At 38.9% G+C, this 24037-nt stretch overlaps 1 protein-coding gene across 1 annotated transcript in view; it reads right to left on the reverse strand.

Annotated features, from left to right (window-relative positions):
* MPPED2 (metallophosphoesterase domain containing 2) overlaps positions 1 to 24037 on the reverse strand; it is a 103306-nt gene that overhangs the window by 48926 nt on the left and 30343 nt on the right. Inside the window, exon 2 of the mRNA XM_010563732.1 lies at positions 20119 to 20300. Coding sequence (XP_010562034.1) covers positions 20119 to 20300 — 182 coding nt within the window. The remainder of the gene's footprint in view (positions 1 to 20118; positions 20301 to 24037) is intronic.

The raw sequence follows: 24037 nt of genomic DNA on the forward strand, positions 1-24037 counted from the left end.
CCCATACTGTGGTGTCTTCACAGAAGTTAGGTTATTTTACAAAATCCGTCCCACTGTAACTTGCCAAAAATCACACCTAAGTTTGCATCAAACCTAAACCAGACTTAGATCTCCCTTATACTACCTTCACCATAAGCCTGATTTCCTAGTCTTATAGCAAATCATTCATTTTGGTGTATATTTCTAATAATAATTTAGAAAAGTTTGGTGGGGTTTGTTTTGTTTTTTTAATAAAGGCAGCAAAAAGTATGTGCAAATCTATGGGTCCATCTTCCAGTTCTGGTACTCCCAACATCTGCCTCGAGGAACACTGAATCGGATGCTATGTATTTCTCCTGAATACAGTTCTCCTAAATAGAGGTGGCTTTGCTAGTTTAAAACTCGTCTTTCAACTTTCAAAACCTTTTTGGTGGTTTGGGTTTTTTTAAAATATTAAGTTTCAAAGTAAAGTTGTAAGTATTTACAACAAGATTAACTTTCCCCTAAATAAGACTTAAGGGGAACCAGTCAAAACCCTCTGCTTTTCAATATTTACAGCATAGAAACATGAATTACACAAGATAGAGAGAGAGACATATATACATCATCTTTGTAATATTAGTTAATTCTGGAAAGAAAAACAAAAAGCTATAAGTCCCCTGGAAAAAAACCAAGCAGACATCTTCATAAACACCTCACATCTGAACAAAATGCAGATCATACATATTCATAACTCTCTGCGGTGCTGCATTAGATTAAAAGCTGGGGGAGATGCAATAAATGCTCCTCTACAGTTTATGCCTCACTCTCTTCCCTCCCCTTCCCCATCTCTGCTACATGCTGCTCTGCAATTCATTTTTATTTAAAAACTCGATGTGGCAGGTACCTACAATTCCTGCTCTCTGTGACTCCTGGGCACAAGGCAAAATTGCTATTTTCTCCTCTCTCAGGAAACATAAAAGATACCACTGGCAGGAAATTTGATACACTTGTCATAACTATCAATCCCCCAAAACAAGCTAGATGTGATTAAATTCTCAGAGAAGTAGGATGGAGAAGTTAAATTCAGGTTTCTGCCAAGTTATCAACATTTGCCAGTTTTAGCAGAGAAAACTTCTCATCTTACTGGATAAATGTTCAGGTTTTACATTTTCTCCCATTTATTTTTATAGATTTGAAAATCAGCACATTTTGCTGGTATTATGTCCAATTAAGTCTGGAACATTTTGCTTGAAGTCAATGTTTTTTCATCTTGACACCTTAAAAAAGAGGGCTTAGTATGAAGACACACAGGACACAGAAAGACAAACCGGTGGTGGCATCAATGATTATTAAAACACGTAAATGTAACATTATATGTGCTATATAAGCACCTGAAATCAGTAAGGAAAACAAACAGTATTTACTGCAATCGGTGTCAAGACAGCCGTTGATTTTAAGACTATGAGAGAGGCTCCGCTTGGTCAGCTCCTGAGAACCTGGACACGGTCCCACCGCTGACACCTAAGGACCAACACCAGGATGGAGGAATAAGGCACAACATGCCCCAGAGGAGAAACCCCACAGGGACCCAAGTTCAGCAACACCTACCGGTCAGCTTTAGCTCCGCCGTACTGCACACCCATAGCCTGCGAGACGGAGAGTAACCAGCGCTGGCCGTGGGTGTAACGTCGGCAGACCCAGGTCCCCCATCCAGCAACGAGACGAGATGTGCTTCGCTCCGTATTTGTACGTACTTTAATATTTACCACAGGACGGGCACCAAGGTCTGACCAGGCTCCCCACCTAGCTCCCCGACTTTATAACAACCAGTCGCATTCTGCTTTCCTTTTCCAGAGCTGGCTTGGGGGCCAGCAATGAGCAACGCCACGCATCAAAATGCGAACACATCAAAAGCCAGGCCCAAGCAAAGGGGAGCAGCAAGAGGAAGACTCATCCATTTCTTTCCTCTTCCCCGAGGAAAGACTATATAGCACTAATCACAGTAATAAATTACCTGCAATCAGATTAGCTATTTATTCATCGCATTCAGGTTTTCCCTTCCTGAAAAGCCCTGTGGCAACGCACAACATTCATTCTCCCTGATACAATTTATGAAGTATTTTGGTGTGCTTTCTTTTGGCAGTCCTGCCCTTTGTCTATAATCTGCTAACCTTCTCTGTTTAATATGGAAGCATAAACAGTGACACGCAGTCTCTTACTCCATGGTATTTTAGTTTCATCTTGACCAGATTAATCTCTGCATACCTACATCCATGCTATCTGTACAGAGACAGATGCTGTAGCACAATACACAGGTTGAAAGGCACCTCCTCATTTTCCTTCACCAGATTCTTGTTAGCTACGTCTGGTCTTTATTAGTCTCATTTCCTAACTATTAAATTTTCCATCACACATCAGTAATATTATTCACTCTAATTCATACTGTGAATCTGGAAAACAGAAAGAAGAATCACTTTCCAAACTAGGAAAAGAGTCTGATGTGTTTGCTGGGACAAGCACATCAGAAACCCCAATTATCAACTCCCAGGGTAATAACTGAGATTAATTTAAAAATATTTAAATGCTTAACAGGTGAGATCACAATCCTAAAACTACAGCTACTAAAAATTATTAGGGCACCAAGCCTGTGAATTAGAGTCACTTATACTGGAGTATTTGAAATCTTATATATTTCTGTGTATATATACACATACAGGGTACATGTGTATCTTCAATATATATTTCTATTATTTCGTCTAAAATGTTTTTCGACATCTGCCCTCAACAGTAGAGTAGCAAGGGCACAATGTAATCACTGATTAAGAAAATATTGCAATTAGACAAGTTGTTCTCTTCTGAAAGACAAAAGGTCAGTATCACTCTTGGTCAAATAAAAGCAAAGATAGTTAACTGTGCATAATTTGTAAATATTAAATTGTTTATAGTAAATACATTAATCTGGGAGTCTCAGAAGATTTCTGTGACTTTTCATTTAACAAGTCAACCCTCAAGCTACAGTCCCACGTACCTCTGTCCCTCAAGCATTCATCCTCACTCCTGTGCCACCGCAACTCATTGCCAACACATGGATTTGGTGGCTGCAGAACACAGTGGATCAGGAAACTGATCCGGCTGAAAACTGATGTAGCAAAAAAGGAATGAGGCTCTGTATACACCGGCAAGGCAGGACTTCTTTTGCTGGCTGCAACCACTTACATCACTTTACAGTGTTCGCTGAACAACTGACTTTTAATATACCTATTACATGGGACGAGGCAGGGAAACTGGGGGTGAGGGGTGGTTGTTGGGTTTTTTTAACCTATATAAGTAGGTGTTCCAGTGCTTAAGTTCACGTCAAGTACTTGATCCTAGGAGTCCTTAATCTGTTGAACAACCGTTCCCGTTTTAATGGCATGCTTCATACGAGTACAATTTAGTCACACAACCCAAGTTCTGTAGAGCTGCCAGACATGAAAAGGAGTCTGACTGGCAATGAATGTTAACTGCTGAGTCCCTATAAAAATAGAAAATCATGTTATTTTTTGACTACTGTTACCTACAAAACCCACAGGGAAGTAGGGGAATAAGAAATAATGTGATACTAGCTGTCTGTATAGTGGTAGAAACCTGTGTTTACACACAAATGTTATGCAAGTGCCTTTGATGTGAAGCTCTGAATATGCGTACGCATGCATTAACTATTCAAACCACACAACGCTTCCATGGAACGTGAAGTGTTTTCATGCCCATTTCATAGCCTCATAGACCCTTTGGCCATATGTTGAGAAATGGGCTGAGAAACCTTGAAGTACAAATCGTAGTCCCTTCAAAAAGAATGAAAATCTGTACAAGCGAGATGCCTGTGCAAGTGAATCACCTCCAATTGTATGGTGTATCATATATGCTTCCAAAGTGCCAAACCGGTCATGGAGCATTCACCTATTACCAACCACGTACACGTCCAGAGATAAACACTGAAAGAGCAGATTTTGTGTCGTTCCTATGGCCTTCCAGTCCCCACAGCAGCACCGGTGGCTATCAGCTGCCAGGCCACAGCTCCCCAAGCTGCCCACCGATGGGCAACCAGCAGAACCTGCTACTGTTCAGCAGTTCTGTAACTCTTCAGAGAGGTTTCTCATGGAAAGCCCACTGCATCTCAGGACCACAGTTACTCTCTCCTCCCAGCATTTACGGCACAATCGCAACACACGCAGACCCCTTTCAGCTTTTTAAAAGAAAGACAGAATATCTCAAAAGCTCTGATTTCTCCTTTGGCAGCAACAAATGAGTGAGACTGTGTAAGTACAGCTATATAGACTCGAGCTTTCAAATGGTAAGTTGGACTTTTCTCACCAACAATCAACTGCAAGTACTGAGATACAAAACTGGGTAGGAAAAACAAACATCTTTTCTAGGGTGAGATTGACTGACTGTGAAAATATTCTGGCTGTTTTAATCAACCAGCCTTCACAAAAAGTCCTCAATGGAATAGCTAAAACTGATGTCAACCAACATACTGGCTGAAAACATAAACCCATGAATTTCTATACATTTTACTTCTCTGTGTCTAGAAATCTACAGAATGAAACAATTAAAATCAAAAAAGCAGGCAAATAAAAGACAGAACATGCACAAAATCAGAACACGCTTCTAAAGAAGTACAAATAACTGAAGTACAAGATCTCAAAATCTTCTTGATGAAAAGTATTCCACCAGCTTTTTAAACTATCATCAGTTCAGATGCTGCCCTTTTTTTTCCCCCCTCCAAAAGAAAATTTCGGAGAAGGAAAAACAAAGGCAAAACACACATGGGCAACACAGCAACAGTAGATGAATGAAAGTTTAACTGTTTTGCCTTTATGCAAAGAAAACATTAGACCACAGCACAGGGAGATGCAAAGGCTGAGACCCTTGAATTCCTGTGATAAATCTAAAGCTTGTACATTAAAGCTCCTCTTTGTTGAAAACGCTGTTAGACACAACAAAACAGAAATGTTAGGTAAGTGCAAGCTCTGCCTCTGACCTTTCACTCTGTAACCGTCAGGCTTCATTAATTTTCACAAGGCCTGACAGCTCTAGCGTTAATACTCACACTTGCGGATCGAGCCACACAGCAGGTTCAGACTGCTACCTTCTCCTCTGAAACTCATGCATTAGGATTTCTTCCATGCTGGCAATGGAAAACCAAGTCTAAGAAACATTAAACACAAAAAACTACGTTACAATAATGCCAAGGCTGAGTCATAAACCCATGAAAGCAAGGAATTATTGCGTGAATCTTGCCTCAGCACCTGTAATTCAGCTAGGTAGTGCCAAGGTATTCAGCAAACACGGTCCTCTCAGGGCAACCGCAGGTACAGGCACTGCTTAACCTATATGGGCACTTAGGAGAAGTCCGATACTGCAGAATCAGCAGCACCTAATACCAAGTGCTTCCACTCCTTCTCTCTCCCAGAGGTAAATGTAGTGAATTTTGCACAACACTGGGCCGTACCATCGCCAAGTGCAGTATGAGCCCTACAACAGGGCCATATACACTGCAGAACCTAGTTAACTATGGATCTGATTTAACGATGCTCTGCATTGGTAACAATTCCTTGCTTTTATGTATTTATGTCCCAACCATAACATTATTCTAATGTAACTGTTTGTGATTAATATCCTTCTCCTCTCTGTTGAAAGAGAAAATGTAGCACAACATAAGCGACAAATCTTTTGTTTCACTTCAGTGTTCCACGGCTTCCTTAGCATTATTCTGAGATAACTTGTGTTGGGTTTTGATCTCAAAGTTGTTTTGAATTTCACTGGGCTACTGTTATTGAAACATTTTTTCTTGAAACATGGAAACCTTCACTAAAGTTTAATCAATTAATACATGACATTTATTTGTTTTGAAACAGGCAGAATCTGAAGTTTTTGTTTAGTCTAACCTCAAAAACAAAAAAGCCTCCAGATTTTGCAGCTCGCAGCACTGCCAACTTTAGGTGTAAAAAGTCCCCCAAATTGACTTTAAAATTATGAAATCTGAAACAGAAGCAGCACAGATTGCTTGCTAGTCCCTGGAAAGGCTTTCTTTTCAGGCTTGTAATTATGTAACCTAAAAGACAGAGCTTTCAAGAGGAAAAAAAAAACCAAAAATCACCTAACTTAAAATCAAAAAAGCTGACAGCTATGAAGTTTCCCTTTAAAACTTAACAAATTATGAAAACAATACCCTCCCTGGAAATCGCAATAGCCTTAATTTTCTCTTTCATTTAAAAAAAATGCTTCTCGTAGAAATGGTAGTCCTGCTATGCTTCTCTTTCCCATAGCAAAGCAATACAAAAAGGACTACCGTGACTGCATAGGTGCTATGTGAACACTGTCAAAGAGATCCTTTAAATGAAACAGCATTCACTTGGGAAAATACATAAGGTTTTCAGGCAAGAACATCTTTTGTCTGGCAGAGCTGAAGGGTGTTCCTCTACACAGAATTACCCTGTATTTACACTTACAGTGAGATTTGCATGTAACCCCCTGTAGTTTAAGGTCTATAGAGCATGCATACTGCAAATACATAGAAATATGTTGTATTTTGTCCAACAGAATTTTACATTTTCTCTTGTGACCAAGATCTTTATGTACCAAGGCTGACAAGTGCTAGACCGATTTCAGCTCGGTGTGGTTTCAAATGGCTCAGATCTTGAACTCAGCAAGGCTAAGAATGGGAACATAAACTCTCCCTTCGCAGTGCCAGTGGGGCTAAGTAGAAATGTTCTCCTTGAACCTGATTAAGACTAAATTGAAAAGGAACATTTTTGGTTACTATTACATTAGGCTAAAATATAGAAATGAACCCTAATACTATCTAAATCTAATAAGAAAAAGCCATCTCTACTTCAAAATTTTCAAAGCATTCTCTATAAATGCATCACAGATCAATTTACATGGTATTTTTGCCAATAAGCAAAACGAAATCACAGGTTCCAATTGGCTTAACTCATATTGGAAAGTGCGAAAGCAAATGCTAGAAAATGCAATTACTGCAAACAAACTCCATTTTCTCCACTCAGGAGGGAATTTCAGGGAACATTTTATTGCCCTCAAATAATATTTCTAAAGGCATCAATACACAATTCTATTTTCTTTTTGGAGTCCCCACACACTATATAACCTAATCCTCTATAAAGAAACTCACCAGATTTTGAAATAATATATTGGTTGTTGATATTACCTTGTGCAGGCACATATTGTATCAATTTAAATGATTTTTCTCCATTAATCTTAAGAATATAAAAACTAACAGTCACTGACACAAACAGATCTGAACCTACTTCGCATAACATACCCTTTGTCTCTGTAATTTACAATTCCAATTAAGTCTTTTTTTTCCTAAAATAAATGAATAAAAGCCATCAAAAAGGAGGTCATCTTGAGAAACAATTATACAGAAAGTAATTAAGCTAATCATAATTATCACAGACAACGTCTTGGTATTTTCATGTACATATATTTTCACACTGCAAAAGGCCAGCAAATGTTAAGGACAAGATTTTCCATACAAAGTAAAATCTTTATTTAAAAGAGAAACAAGTCTGGATATCAATTATTCACTATTTACTGAAGGAAAACTTACTGAAGGAAATGAGAATTATGAATGCAGGACCCAGATCTAGATCTAGATTCTGCCCTAAATTTTTCTGCCTTATTGACAGCGACCTTTATGTGAGCAGCAGAACTTCCTTTTCTGTCCACAGGACTGAAAAACACACCTCTATCAGGATACTTCCAATATCTACCTACCTGTCTTAAGATAAACAAATAAATAAAACAATCAGGAAACACATACAATCACCAAAAACATTCTCCTGTCTCCCTCCTCTCTGAACTTGTTGCCATTATTTGTTTTCTCATTTTTAAATGAAAGTCTTTGAGGCTTACAAATGCATGAAGCAGGAGGTACACATCTCCCTCTCCCTCACAGCCTGGTAAAGCCTAGTCAATATTTCTGAGAAAATCCCTCCAAATGCCTCCTTTTTTCTGTATCCCAGGAAGGTGGTCAGAGCATGTCTTACGAGAAGAAAAATCTCAAATACATCAACAAGGATCTTCTGATAACTAGTTTAATTTTCTTTCTATAATACAGTATATTTTACATAACCTTTCAATTTTTACACATGGAACTGAAATGCTTTCTTTCAAAACTATGGTTTTTCAGTACATAGTTGGTAAACTACAAAACATACTGGGGCTCAGACTTAACTGACTACCAATACTAATACAATGTGGATAAATTCCCATAATGATAAGGGAAAAAAAAATACGCGGGGACAGCAAGAATAATCACAAGGAAAAGAAACTGAAAGGAAAAAGAATAAGATAAAATATTTTTTAAATATCCCAAAGGTTTTAAAAGCATGGACTACTGTCTAAAAGCAGGACAACAGCTCTTCACTAACTCTGAGAATGTAACATTCTCCAGCATGCTAAAGCAATTAGCTGCTTTTGAAATTTTACCCTGTGATCATGTTTTGTGCTTTTATGTGTAAACATTTAAGTATGAGAACCAAGTTCGATATTCAAAGGCGTTAAGCATATTTTCAGATAGCAATGCTGATGTTTGTTGGGAATTGTTTCTTCCTTTTCTAAGTCGGAAGAGGAGAAATCTAAAAACTGAACTAAACTCCTCTTCTAGAAGCAGCCTGATATCCATTTGACAGCACTACGTACTGTATTTCAGAACTACCTCCACGGTCCTTTCCTGAAATTTTTACAGAGGATAGAAACCAAAGAGAAAATGCACAGAGAACGCAAACAGAAATTACAGTCAACTAAAAATACTCAAGCAGGTCTTCATGAATGTCCAGTATTCTTTTCTGAATCCCACATTTAAATTTATTATTCTAAATAAACCTAAACATTCCATTCGTCTTTCAAGAAGAACCTCCTGAGCCCTGTAAGGAAATTCCTTTTAATAACCCAGCCCACAGAGAGATTTCTTCGCTACTGAAGGAGACAACCAAATCACTTCAGCTGTATCTCAGTATTACAAGGAACTGAATTCCTCTTATGCAGGTTTGTTGTTTTTTTCCTAGCCATCTAGAATTGCCTGAGCAGAAAGGCACATAGCCTCAGATACCTTCCTTCTAAATTTAAGCACATAGAGTAACCCTGAACACTAAAAAAAGAGAGAGAAGGAAACTTCAAGCCTGATAAAGGTCTAGAGCAGTAACTATGGAAATTGGTGCCAGTGATTTCTGAGTTCCAAATCTCACCCCTGCTACTATTTCTTGCCACCTCCTCTCATCTGGCTTTGCAGAATATCAATTACCAAATTATTTATGTTACAGCATCCCAGGACCTCATGACAGAGAGTTCAGACTGACGTTTTTTTCAAAATCCAAAGTGCCGCTCTTCGAATTTCAGTGGGCAAACCCATGTGCTGAAAAACACCTCCTAATTGCCCTTCCACAGAAGGAAGGACAAAACAGATGAATGAAAAATAGTATATGCAATGTAAACTCCATTCTGCAATATAAAGAGTTTGTGTGCTTTATTTGTGATGGAATTGAGGTGAAACTTTTATCTTTCCTATCCTTGTTACTACAAGTACATAGGCCCTCTGCTGCAGCCATCCCTGGTCCTTAATAAAATAAGGATAATAATAGTAAGCACCCAACCTACTAGGGTAGTGAAATGTTTTTAAATCAAGTTAAATGGCTATGTGAGATTTATGGTACTTGTACCTGTGCATTTGAATTTACAGTAACATTTTCATGAGGTGCTGCAAAATCTGTATGATGCAGTATCTGTAGTTTGCTTTTGTATACAGAAGTACACTGAGGATTCTGGTACATGAATAAATATTTCTCTGTAATTAAATGCTATCATTAACTGTTGGGGCATGCAGCATTTGCAATTTTTCATCTAGCATGCTTTCTGCAGAGTAGGGTCTCTCTTGACTTGCACATTTTAGCCATCATTTCCAGACTTTAAAAAAAAAAAAAAGAAAAGAAAAGAAAAAAAGGAATGAAAAAACTGCTGTAAAAAGGCACGATATGCAGACCTTAAGTTTTGCTGAATAAAGCGACAACTGTAGTTAATCAGAGCTGGTCATCAAGACAAAGAGCTGTTCTCTTAGTGCTATTTCAGTCACTTACACAAAGGTAACAATTTATTTCTTATTTACACTCCTTTCTGCTAAGGTTTTGCCCTTTCACCTCAAAGGCAAGCATCGTTGTTTTTACAGCTGGCTTCACGGAAGCATTTGTTTATGAATGGCTATATTGCTTCCACTATAACTGTACACACATCCTCTCTAGTAACTCACTCCAACGCCAGGACCCATTTTGACACATACAGCCAGAGCCGTCAGTCACCAGAGCGGCGGCTCTTCTTCCCCCGTCCCCAGGGCAGCAGCAGGGCATCCCCTCAGCCAGCCTTGCTCGGGCGATCCCTCCCCGCCTTCCACGCTCCAGCTAATGGCACGGGGTTATAATTTACAACCAGCAGACTGCAAATGGCGAACGGCTTTCCCGACGCTGCTAGTCTGGGAATTACTTCACGTGGGGTTTTTATGAGGGGACGTTAGTGCGGGACCTTTACTCTCCGGACCACTGGTACGGCTACAGATACGTTATTTTATTCCCAGCGACCACTGAAGCTTGCAGCAGGGACAGGGGAGAGCAGAAGGAACGAACTCCTTCCCCACAATGCTCAGGAGACATCTGCACAAAAACGCAGGAAAGCTCATGGTTGCCTTGCAGTTTTTCTGCTCATCTCTCAGTAGTGAGCGCAAAAGCCAAGTGCTGCATAGGGAGCGCGAAGCCTTAAGAGTAACGTATGGGCCAGAGCAGCTCCGGTGAAAGTAAGGAAATGTGGGTAACTTTTTGTCATTTGCAGCTCTGTTCTAAACTAAAATTCTGTGTGTATCTGTGGCTGGTCACGTAAAAAAAAAAAAAATTTAAAAAATGGCAACGTTCAGGAGAAAAGGAGCTATTGCACTTCAATACCCAGCCTGGCCTGTAATATTAAAGATTCTGGTTCATTAGAAAACACGTACATAATTCTGAGGTCTTCAAGGTTCACTTATCAACAGTTACAGGAAATTCAAAGTACAGTGTGTTCCTGAGCTCTCATTTCTTAATTTTATGAACTTGGGAAGAAATGAAGCTCTGGAAAAAGCAAGGTAAATCTCCACAACTTTACATCCCTGTGCTCTCATTTGACTCTCCCTTCTTTCAAGCCACTGTCCCTCCCCTGGTTTGATGTTATTTTGCTCTCTTCTGTGTTGGCTTCGCATCTTCTTGCCTCTCTCCTTACACTGCTGTCCCCTGTTGTGCCGCTTTGTTCCTTCTCTACTAAATGTACCATCAATAGTAAGTCAGGGTTTGGTAACTTTTACCTCACAGCTGGGGTGCAGGATGAGAAAAGAGACCAGAACAGCTCAGTGAAGTGAGGCACTGAAGTGACCCGAGCCTCAAAGCGATCTCAAGTTCTGAGAAACTCCGATCCCAAAGCTGCGGCAGGGCCACGCGAACCAGCCCGCAGGCGAGCCAAAGGCTGAGACCAGCCCGGCACCACGGGACGTGGCCCCAGAGCGGGTCCCCCCAGCCTTGCACCAGCGTTTAATCGAGAGAACGTGCTGCCTGCGGGTCTTGTCACCACCCTACGGAGCCAGCACCATCATTCACGCCGTCAGGATCGGGACGAGAAAGCAGGACAAAGAAAACGCAAATTCCTTTAGCTCTGGAAGAAGGGGTTCTCTTCTCCTTTTTCTCCCCACCAGTGGTACCCAAGTGCCACCCGTCCTCCGAAATCATCATACTCCCTAAATACAGTCAATAAAGATTTCAAGCTCTTCTAACAGGCGCGACGGGGGTGGATGGGAGAGGTGGAGTTGCACGGGTCTTTCTTTCGCAGCCCTTTTGTGCCAAGACACATCATTCCTGATACATAAAATGCATGCAGACTTTGTCCGAGCTCAAATACTCAGCTTCAGCCCACTGCAACAAGAGGGTTAATTAACAAGCTATGCAGGCTGGTTATAGCCAGCAAGAAGCAATAATCTATTTTTCTCTAACAAAAAAAGAAGTCACTAATCTTGGAACATTTATTAACCCCCTAGTATAGGCAATTACTGTAAGATAAAGGTCTGCCAGTCTTGCATTAACGTAAATTGCTGTATGTTGCTTTTCTACAGCATAGTAATGTTCACGACAGTGTGAATAAATGCTAACATTTGAGTTTTAAGCTTGATTCAACCCCCCCAATCTAACATTTTTAGCAGATCTTCACTCTCAGCGGCTATTTGGCCACAAAAAAAATAATCATGTCATATACAAGCCAAAAAAACACAGGATGGCATTTCACTGAGATACCGTTTTGTAGCTCGGTTTAAGGTAATCTCACACATTTCCTAACATGCAGAAATGAAAAGAGGAAGGGGGGTGGGAAGCACAAAACCCAAAGATCATTCCTGCTGTCTGCTAGGTTCTGTAGTCACATACAACATAAAAAAAAAAGTGGGGAAAAAAAAAAAAAAAAAAAAAAAAGGCTTTGTAATAGACAGGACATTGCCAAACAGCTTTAAATTGAATTACACACCCTGCTAATCTTTATGATGAAATAAAATTTCTTTGAACACTACACATTGTACTAAAATCTGCAGTGCTTTCTCCCCCCAGCCCCAACCTCTCTCTGCTCAAAGCAACTCCTCCACCCTGAAACCATTGTTCTTTCTAGGCAGGAATGTGATGCTCTAACAGAAAGACTTCTTATTTTAATTAGATATTGTTAATATGGTGTGCGTGATGTGGAAATTTAGGAGAGGTATTTTTGCACTTTGTATTTCTGATGCAACATTAATTTGTAAGTGACAAAATAAATTTATGGTGTACAAAGAATACATACTTTTGCTTTCCATTGAAATCATTCTCATATTATGATATGTGGCTGCAGCAGCAATGCTGGAGGAAGAATCTGATGACAATGTCTATAAAACTTTCTATTTGCGTGGCATTACTTGTTTCATGCCTGGTCAATACAACAACCATAAATCTCTGTTCTGTTTTAAAGTGGATTGGTGGGAAAGGGGGAATTGAAAGGAAGAATTATTTTGGTTATTTTATAAATTTGTTTTGGTTATGGTTTGTTATTTGAAACCTGATCATCCCACCCCCTTTTAAGACAACAGCAGTCCAGGGAAGCAGACCCAAGAAATGACTAAGCGATTATTGTAATTGAAAGTCCTGTCCAAGAATTGTGCAATACTTTCCAGTGCTCACTGGCTCCTTTCTTTCACTGAAAAATACCAAATGAATATGTTGGGTTTAAACATATAAAGAGCCACTCAGTCCAAAACCTTACTCTCTTTGAAAGCACATTTCACGTGAGCCAAGTTTTCTAACGGCCATCAGATAACACGCTGATCTATGGATTGACTGATCATGGCAGGTAGTACACAACTTGTATAGAGAATTTTACACTTTATCTCTAGTAAATTAGTGACTACAGTTTTAAATAACCTCAAAGGTTCTTTGCATGCCATTAACAGAAAGTAAAAATAGTTTCTTGTAAAATTTCTTTATGAAGATTTGCCAGGAATAATAAGAGCAAAAGAAGAAACAACTGATCAGATATGAATAAACTTACACTGCTCTTAATGCACAAATTTCACTTTAGTGGAAATTTTACTATCTTGACACTCATTGCTATACAATTTCTTCTATTTTACCTTTTAAGTAATACTTCTAGGGTTCTGTTTTCCACAAAGCATCTAGTATCTGACTCAGAGCAGAGGATAAATATGAAGAAGCAACTATAATAACCATAGCACAAAAGTAGAATTTTACACTTTTTTTCTATTTTTGTTCTCATATTTCGCTGTAGATTCCTACATCAGGAAAACATTATTCAGCTTACTACCAAAAATCCACATGGCTCTATTTCCCTGCTATTTTATAAATACAATAAAATGTAATGCTCAAATTATTATTTTTATTCCTCTGAGAAGAAAAAAATTAAAATTAGTATTAATATATCTAAAAAAGGTGTATGCAAATAAAAGCTGAGCACTGATGATTAATTTAGTCAAGCCATATGGGAATTTAAAACTAAGTACAAATGAGAATTTAACCATGACATTAAACACAGTTCAAGTCAGAACAAAAGCAAAGGAAATATTCTTAAGTAGTGATACTGCAATAAAACCTAAATAAGGTTGGAAGAAGCTTTTAAAGCCTTTGCTATAAAGACAGAGTGAGATACATAACCCAGAGCACTAAATAAGTAACAAAAAAACAACCACCAAACCAAAAAACCACAAAGACTCTAGATTTCATCTTATAAATCTGGGGTGGGTGTTTTTTATGAAATTGCATCGACATGTTCCAAACTCATAATATTCAGCATCTATTAGCAACTAGATTTAATAAGCAAGTAGACACAATAAAACTGTCTGTACAGGCTTGCCAGTGCACCTTCAGGTCTCCATTATTCTCCAGTTCAGAGCATCTCTGAAACAGGCAGCCAACGAGGTCTGAATCCTGCAAATCACATCAAAACTCCTAACGGTATCAGAGGGATACCAGAATGCCAACACCAACAGAAGAGTCAACTGTCTTCAGCAGCCAGCTCAACCTCTTATTAAAGGTTGTTGTTGTATTAAAACAAGTGTATCCCATTCCAGTGTCTGAAGCCTAAAGAAGCTCCTCACCAGAGCCACTCACAGAAAGCATAGCTGTTTTCAAAATTAGACTAATAGATTTTCCAGGGAGTTGCTTCCCTCTCTCTCAGAACAGCTGTGCAAAACTCATACATACTTACAGGATTAAAGCTACCTCAGCATTTTCTTTCACTTGCAATGAATGCAATTTTTTTTCAAGTGCTAAGATTTTCGTTCATCAAAATGGTGTTTTATGTTTAGTCAATTATTCATTCTAGCTATAACAAGTAGAGCAATATAGGGTTCAAAATATGCTCCAGATGGTAAAAACACAAATCAGAAATAAATCAATTTATAAAAATAGGAAGAGATTTGTTTTTATTGCCATAATTTTACTTTAAAATATTCATAAGCTTCCTTCTGGTTCTAAATTAGTTCAGAATACTTTGAGCTAATATCCCTCTGAATTTGGAGAAATTTAGAGCTTACTGGTTTATAAAAAATGGTCATGTCAGATGCTAAAATAATTCACATTAGAAATATAGTTTTACAAAGCAAAAGTTCTCAAGAACAAATACTCTGTCACAATGAAACTGTTTTCAGTGTACATTAGCAAAAGAAACACACACAAAATCCTAAATGAAATATGCCTGGAGAGAAGATGAAGCCTCAATAAAATGAGAGAATAACTGAGCCAGACCAAAGCGACCAAGAAAGGATACAAGAACAATGTGACCCTGAATTTTTAAACAGTGATAAGAGCTTGATATTATTATTATACTATTTTGTTACAGGGATTTTTTTTTTCCCAGATTAAATTATACTATCTTCAAGATCAAACACTATTTCAGCAGGTGTCTGGATTACAGTTTTGAATATAATTTCAAATTTTTACAGTACTAAAGCAGAAATCTAACTGTAGACTACAACCAAGCGTCTGTCCATACCTCTGAGAGCAACAACACATTTCCAGTGCTCTTCCCATCTTGTCATCTATTCCATGTAACAGCCAGCAATTCCGAACTGAAGGTGCTATTTTCAGTAACTAAACATTCACACAAACATGAACTTTAAAAGAACTGACAATGCATTTCTAAGGACCATGTCCGTATACGCAGAGTGTAACAAGAAAACCTCTACGTTACAACAGTATAAATCATTCTTCTCACTTTAAGTAACATGATGGAGGAAGTACACCACAGAAAAAATCTTGAATTTTTATTTTAGTTCTATTAGCAAAGTTTATACTAAAGGCAAGCACATATTACAGCTAAAGAAATACTTGTTCCAGTACAAACCCATATGTATTTGGCCACTAAACCATTCACAAAGTTCCTCAAGTCATTATCCCACAGAAATTAAAAGCAACATTCATTCAAAACCAAAGCAAGACATGAAAGAAAAAACATGAAACAGTCAAGTTGCTAAGTCCCAGAACAACTCAGAAAAAACATAGCCAAATTCTCCTCTCAGCTCCACAGGCATTAACCAGCAGTAATTTCACCTACTGGATTTACTTGTATCTACCACCACAGAATTTTGCCTAGTTCATCCAGTAATATGTCTTATATTAGAAATCTTGCATGGAAGAAAACAATCCCTGAACCAAAAATGAACACAGTAAAAGATAACCAGTAGACAAAAAAGTACAAACCTGGCTATTTGAGAAAAATGACTAAACCAGATGCAAATTATTCACAGAAGTAAGTGTATGTACAATCAGGCCCATACTAATTGAGCACAATAAACATATCGTCACTCATTAAAGATCTATCTGCCTGAATTTATCTTTGCTTTCTCTTCAGTTCTTATGAGTTATTCAATCACTTCCCATCACACAGGAAAGGAAATATTGCACTATGAAGACAGAGCTATAATTAGATATTCCTGTATTTCATTTCACATATATGACTGAATGAGAATGGATGGGGAAAATATGAACAGTGATAATAATAGTGTGTTGAAACATTCAGTAAGAAATATATTGGGCATAGAATAACGTCTTAATTCTTCCTCAGCACATAATGCTGTGTTTACTGCAAGGTCAGTTAAGTTACTATAAGAGATTTTTAATGAAAACAATTATAAATTTAAAATAACTGTGTTTAAAGCATTTAACAGTCACTAAGGTCAAGTGATTACAGCAGTTACAAGACCCAAGGGACGTGTTCACACCAAAACAAAGTGAATAAATTACCTCAGCCAGTGTATGTAATCACTAAGTGACCACAGAGGTTATTCAATGTATAAGCCCAGACGACTTTCGTGCAAAACCAATAATGAAAATTTATCAGCCAAAGGGAAAAAAGCAGAAGTACTAGTAAAAGTTGCAGGAAGGGCTGAGAGCTAGAAGGAGTGGGAAAGAGAGCATGGAACACATGTTCCGTGATTCGGCTACAGAGACAGGGAAGAAGGATGAATGTTAATGAAGTGGATGGACAAGATGCTGAACTTTTTGCTCAGGTGAGATGCTCAAAGAGCTGCAAAGGGATGCAAGACCCACAAAATACAAAACTGCAGGGTTGACAGAAGTGCTCTCAGTCCTGTATAACTCCGGCATATGTAACACCCAGTGAAGTATAAGCAAGGCAGGGGTTCAGAATAATCATCTTTTAACTTCTCCCTTGGCTTTACTGCCAAGAAAATTATGGACAGTTATTGCGCCTTAGTTATCCCATTATCTAATCCTAGTGGAGATGAGGCCCTGGTTTTTTACCACAGAGTAGGTAAAATAAGCTGTGGAATGAAGCCTAGCTTTGATCTCGCTTCTCTCCCTCAAGGTATAAGCGATACAGATGCCTTGTCTTCATTACTGCTTTACAACACGATTGCCAGTGGAGAAAACCATGCACACAAAAGATATGAAAAACCGCTTCTATAAGGACAACGCTGTATTTCATGGGAGTTCTCAATGCATGGCTTTGGAATAACGTTCCTACGAACTATGATGAAAAAAGATGCCTCCCACTATATGGCAGAAGAAGAAGGAATCCTGCTTGTTCCTGCCTGCCAGTAGTATGTATTTTTTAAAATATTACATGTCATCACCTCACAACCTTGAAGGTACAATATACATAGTAAATAGTAAACCATTATTACTCCCATTTTGCAGATAGGAGCCTGAAATAAAGTAGCAAAACGGCATGCCTGACTTCATAGTGTTTTGACTCCAGATGAGGAGAGGACAGCACTGGAGCAAGTATTCACCAACGCGACAAGATTACGCAGGAGAATCAATTTGCTGCCTGACCTTATGCCAGAAACATAATAACTGGTATTGTCATATATATGAAAATGCAAGTGGACTCTGTGCATGTCACACACACAAACCCCCCCCCCAAAACCAACCCCAAATAAACAAACAAAACCCCCCAAACTAGAAAACCAAAACAAACAAAAACCACCGAAAAACCACAAAAGAGGTTTTCTCTGTACCTGAAATATGAAAGCCTGAGGCCAACGCCAGTAGGTCCTGGCACAGTCAAAGCTTCCCGTTTCACTGACTGCCAAAGAATGTAAAAATCTGCTTTCTCAGATAAATACCATACTGACTTCTACAAGAACTATATATATGTTAAGAATGCCCCATGATAAATTATTGAGGCTGGAACAAAACCTATTCAAAGGGTTATAATTTTTCTGTTGCCAGCGTTAAACCAAGGATCTATGTGATAAAATAACATCATTGTGAAACACCTGTTAAATAAAAGGAATGCCAAGTGGCTGCCCATACTGTAAGATTCCCCATGAAAGGGTGAAAACACACTAGCAGCTTACTCGTTTTCTCTTTCTGCAGTACTGAGTTAGCATTTTCAAATGCCAAGCACTGAGCATGGGCTCTGGCTATATCAAAGCAATACTTGTGAAATGACCTGAAGTCCAAAGAAGAACTTTGCTAGCCAGACACGGCTCTTAGCAGTACATTCAGGGTAGACTTTGGAGGTCTCCGCTCTCCAGAAAGCGATTCCTTTTCTGGAGCTGCCTGGCATCTGTAACAACCGAACCTCGTTGAACAGCAGAGGTGCCCAAATTCTCTATGGGGACTGAAGCTCGGTAGGACCACACAGCCCACCTCCCAGGGAAGCTGTGCGGCCTCCCACTGCCCTTACCTTGCTTGCTTCTCCTCCTTTGCAACACTAACAAACACCCGAAAGTTGAGGAAGATGATTCCTACTGTGTCGCTTCCCTCAACCTATGCACATATCCCACCTACTTCTCCTACTTTTCTTACTTCCCAGTCCTGCGATTACATTCCTAGAAAAAGGATAGTTTTGAGTCCATAAGATCTAGTACCACTTTCTAGAAATAAGAACGATAAAACTAAGTTACAGTAACATGGCAGTATCGGGAAGCCCCAATCCCACATGCACAGCAATAAAAAGAAGGAAAAATGTTCTTTAAAACTGGGCTGTGGAGATCAGCGGAGGTCAGAAGGAAGATAAAAAGAACAGTATGGAGAAATTGCAAAGGAAGGTGAAAAGACAGAGAATGTGAAAGCTCTTCTATTTAAAAATTCCTTTTGTAAATCCAAATGTTCTTTACTTATCTCTTGAAGGGTCAGCCAAGGAACTCCAATGGAATAAAATTATGCTATTAAAGGCACGTAGAGATGTGGCCATCATACAGCAGGCAAGAGAGACTGCAGTGATGGAGGTAAAGCCTGATAACAAAGCTATGCTTTCAAAGGTTTTTATATAATGCTGTAAATTCATTCTAACATTTCTTGAAGATCAGCTGCTCAAGTCACCTTCAACTCTGAGTATTTTTAGTGCAAGTGCTGGCATGGTAGTACACAGCCAGCCTACCAGTGGCATTTATAACAGGAGCATCGAGCACAAGCTCCCCTACTTCATTTTGTCTTCTGCTGTTGCAGTTTAATTGCCCTCAACTGTAGCAATACACTATCAGGGCACTGCTATCAAATACAGCAGAACATGAAAGGCGTTCTACCAAAGAGGCGTGGAGTGCCTGCGTTCAAAGTTAAAATGCCAGTACTCTTAACTCAAAAGGGCAATCATGTGAATACCACCCCCAAAAAATTCTCCTCTTCCAAACAGTATTACTGATTTTGCCATCCTACATTGTGGGAAGAAGGACTTTTATCACTTCCAAATACACTGTAGCTTTCAGCACTGCTTTAAGTTATGGTAAATCCAAATTACAGCGAGCAATAGTTTTGGCTGTGGATATAAACCCACACTGCATCAACTAATGGGACACGGTATGCATTCATATGAGGTGGCACCACCACTCAGCACACACATAAGGCTACGCAGTCCTTGCTGTGGAATAACAGAATCTTTTCCCCCAGGATAATGCAGAAATACAGCGAAGTTTCTAAATTTGTCTTAATTAACAGAATCATACTGAGACTAGAAACAGCACATCACATGAGGACAAGTGAAGTAAGGGTGTGGGGGGGGTTTCAAGTGCTCTAATTCAATTAGGAGGCAGTGACTGACACTTGGACAGGAGAGGTTAATTGGGGTCACCAAAATGCAGTAATTCCTTACCTAACCAGTCATTAAACTTCTTAACCTCTGAGGGCAGTCCCAGTTCGGTGAAATCGCCCGTGTGGAGAAGGATGTCCCCATAAGGCATCTGGATGCCATCTGTTCTGGAGTGTGTGTCTGAGACGCAGACAAATCGCGTGTGGCCCGCTGGTTTTGGAGTGTCATATGGGATAGGGTCGACCCTAAAGCAGACACATAAAGATCTCGTAACAGTTACAAGGTTAAAACCCAGACATCTATTATTTCAGATATCAACACAGATCTATCTCTACAGAAGCACGCATGCATACACATACACATACATTTACACACACCATGCTGAAAGAAAGGACTCTGTAACGCAACACTGCCAAAAATCCAGAAGGGACCACAGTGCTTCTTAAATACTTACCTGGTAAGGAAGGAAAATTAAAAAATACATAAGATATGGCCAGTTGCTGATACTAAAGTTCATTTAAACATTGGGGAAAAAAGGATTTAAGAGACTTTGAATTCAGACATATTTTTTCCATCATCTACCTTACACATGAACAGGTACACAGGCTATTAAATAAGAGGTCTCGTAGGTGGGCCAGCAACAGGCTCTCACTTGAGCTGAGCAGCTTAGCATCTGATTTTGTTTAAGGGCATAGGCACTCCTACAGATTCCAGCAGGAATATTTGTTTACACACAATTAGGTACATTCAGGAGTGCTTTGATGAAGCCTGGAAATTGCAGAACTGAGTCTAATGACAACTTCTTACCCTCATACAAAATGCTGAGCTCATCTTCCCAAAAACCTATAAAGTCAGGAACTGATGTGGCAGAGCACTAAGCAACCATAGATAAAACATTTTTTCTATAGCCAGTGATGTTAAAAATTTAGTTCAGTTGGTTATTTGCAAGCTACATTTGTTAATTTTGTCTTATCAACTATATGCAACCCATCATAGAAGTTTAGTTTTGAGGTGTTTTGGGGTTTGTTTTTTAAATTTAAGCAGAATAGAGACAAATAACAAGGAAGAGAAGTGCTTTATGCATACGTAGCGGTTAAATGTTCTAATTTGTAACAGAATAACTTAAAATACAAAAGGCAAGCCATTGTCTACCTTGGAATAGCAATTAATTCTCTGCAGAGTTACTGTAATTTGATTTGCTCAACTTAACCCAACATTTGAATAGCACTGCATCTGGATTAACACCATAGAAAACCCCTTCCCAGCTCCACAAAACTTCCAACCCATTCCATTGATGTGCCACTTTGATCACATTTAGAGCTTAGCTTCAGCTAGAAATTTTGAGGCGTTTAGGAGTTATGTCAGAATAGCCCACTCACATCTCAAATCATCAGAGCAGTGAAACCAAGCTCTAAGTATTTTAAAGCACCCAAAATAATGCTGTTCTAAGACTTATTGGGACAAACTAGCACAACCAACATTCAAAAACCAGTACCTGAAGGTAAAAAGAAAATTAAACAGGTTTTATCAGTTTTGCTCTCCACACTGAAAGGAAAAACAAGTAACTAGCACACATCACTGTGAATCCGTTTTTCTTAAATGCCCATAGTTGTAACAAGATATATGATCAGTAATAGAAAATAAAGCACATCTTAAGAAAATATAGGCTTTTGAAGTACTCCTTTATTTACTGAACTGTATTTACTACTTTCAGTAAACAAAATTAGTATTTAGTGTTTACTATACACTGAACTGTGTGAAAACTTCTACCAGTGTCTTTAACTTCAGCTCCCTACATAGGTGTGAAAGACCAAAAGCATTCAACTCCCTACACCGGGGAGTTTATAGTGGTTCAAGAAATCAAACTCCATAGGGGTATGTATTGGTCTCCAGTGGAAAATGTCCACATGAACACACCTACTAACGAGATTTTACTGAGTCTTTTATATTTGGTAGAATCTTTATCAAGAGCTAAAATTTTACCATGGTGGGCAAGGGGGGGAAGATATTATTTGTTAGACTGCGTTTTCCTAGGTACCAATATTATTTCCAATCAAACCATATTTACCATAAACTTACTGTATTTGGTTGCCATGGTCCACTGAATTAATTTGCAAAATTCAGGTTCTACAAGATGATGGTTACCTTTAAAACAGATTTTACTGCAGGCTGGACTGGATGGGAAGGGGCAGTTCAATAGATAACTTTTTTTGGTTTTGGTATTGCACCTCCTATTCCACCCATGGCACCAGGTACAATTAGTTGAGCCATTCAACTTGTTAACACTACAGAAACCCACTGCAAAAATCTGAACTCTGGCAATCAATTGATTCTTGTTCTCTGCAAGGGTCAGAAATTAATAAGGTTATTATTACAGAGGAAAATTCATCTACCCATTGAAATCACACTGGCAAGCTAGGCAAAACTGTAATTATAGGCCATGGTGTTCTTGTATTTGGTGTCTTCCTCCCAGCCACTGAGAGTAAGCTGAAACTTTTTTAACAGTAAACATGGGGGTCTCTGAATCAACACTTCCACACTTCCAAGTATGTTTACTCCACACAACACAAAAAATGAAGACCAACTTTCATCACTACCACATACCTTGTTCAGCGTGTCTCTGCTTGAGCTATGACCAGCACTGCCTGCCTCTGGGGAGTCCAATTTTGTTCGTACACAGCAGCTATGCTTTTGCTATTCTCTGCAGTTTGTTTCCAAACAAACCCTGTTTTGCTATCGGCAACCCCTATTAGAGTATGACACCAAAATCTGGTTTAGGATTTTTCTATTCATGCAATGACTTACAGAAAATTCTATAATCGAAATTCATTAAGTTCCTGACCCTTCCGTCTCCTCTTTACAAACACTATGGTGTTGCCAAGTAACCTTTTTTCTACATCTTAGCTTAATTTCGTCTCTTATTCAGTAGAGCTTACCTACTAAGTATTTGAAAGTGAGATACTGAAGGTTATTGTGTTCAGCCCATCAATTTATCTTACTCAAAATAGTCCTTCAATAGAAACTTAATAAAAGTGGTGTTATTGCCAGTCCTAAAGGCTCACGTTCTTTTTGTCCACAACCACAGTATGGCAAACAGTAATGTGAGATTTTTCTTTTTCACTACATCATGAGAGGATTGGCCTTGGAACTTCCGAGATCAGCTACTGCAGTAGGCGAGGCGCTACCCTTTCACAGGTTCTGGCGACACACTGCTGCTTGTTAGCAGGCTTCTACCTGGGCTGTGAACATCATCCCTTCTTCTGGTGGTCTGCTCACCTCACAACCCAACATCTGGGGATTACCGATGGGCATTTCTAAAAGCTCTGTAATAGTTATGCATCTGTCCCTCACTGCAATTCAAGAGGAGATAAAAATTATTTCAGCCCTGCCCACCACCAGTCCCTGCTGAATCAGAGCCCATACCTAAGAAGTTCAACATATTCTTTACCATTTGCTCCAAAACACAGTGCATCCACCTAACTCTGACACTCTCCGTCACCACCACCACTTTATTTTTTCAGTATTCTTGAGCTGGCAGACTGAAACACTTTACAGATTATTTGATCACTGCATTTGAAAAAGCATGCTCACAGAAAGACACAGAAAATGTTATTCCAGAATAATTTAAACGTTCATATGTTAGGATTAATACAGCAATCAGGAAATGGAAAACAACCTAACAAAATAGCCACGTTTCAAAATGAATGAGGAATTTTTTGCCTTCAGTTAGTATATTATTTTGGGCATATAACTTCCTTTACAGACAGCTGTTAATAGGTACTCATCTATCCTAAGATATCTTGCACCTTAGAAAATCAGGCACTTAAGTGGTTTTTCAAAAGTTTACGTAAGACCCAGAATGAAATCCCATGAGGCCGTTGAGCAATGACTGCTTTCTAAGATCATGACAGTAATGTAAGATCTGTCACATTTAATGCATTTATGACAAGGGTTTAGAAATCAGAAGGGACAATGTAATCTT

This window comes from Haliaeetus leucocephalus, unplaced genomic scaffold (genome assembly GCF_000737465.1).
Source record: "Haliaeetus leucocephalus isolate CR32 unplaced genomic scaffold, Haliaeetus_leucocephalus-4.0 Scaffold173, whole genome shotgun sequence".
Taxonomy (NCBI): Eukaryota; Metazoa; Chordata; class Aves; order Accipitriformes; family Accipitridae; genus Haliaeetus; species Haliaeetus leucocephalus.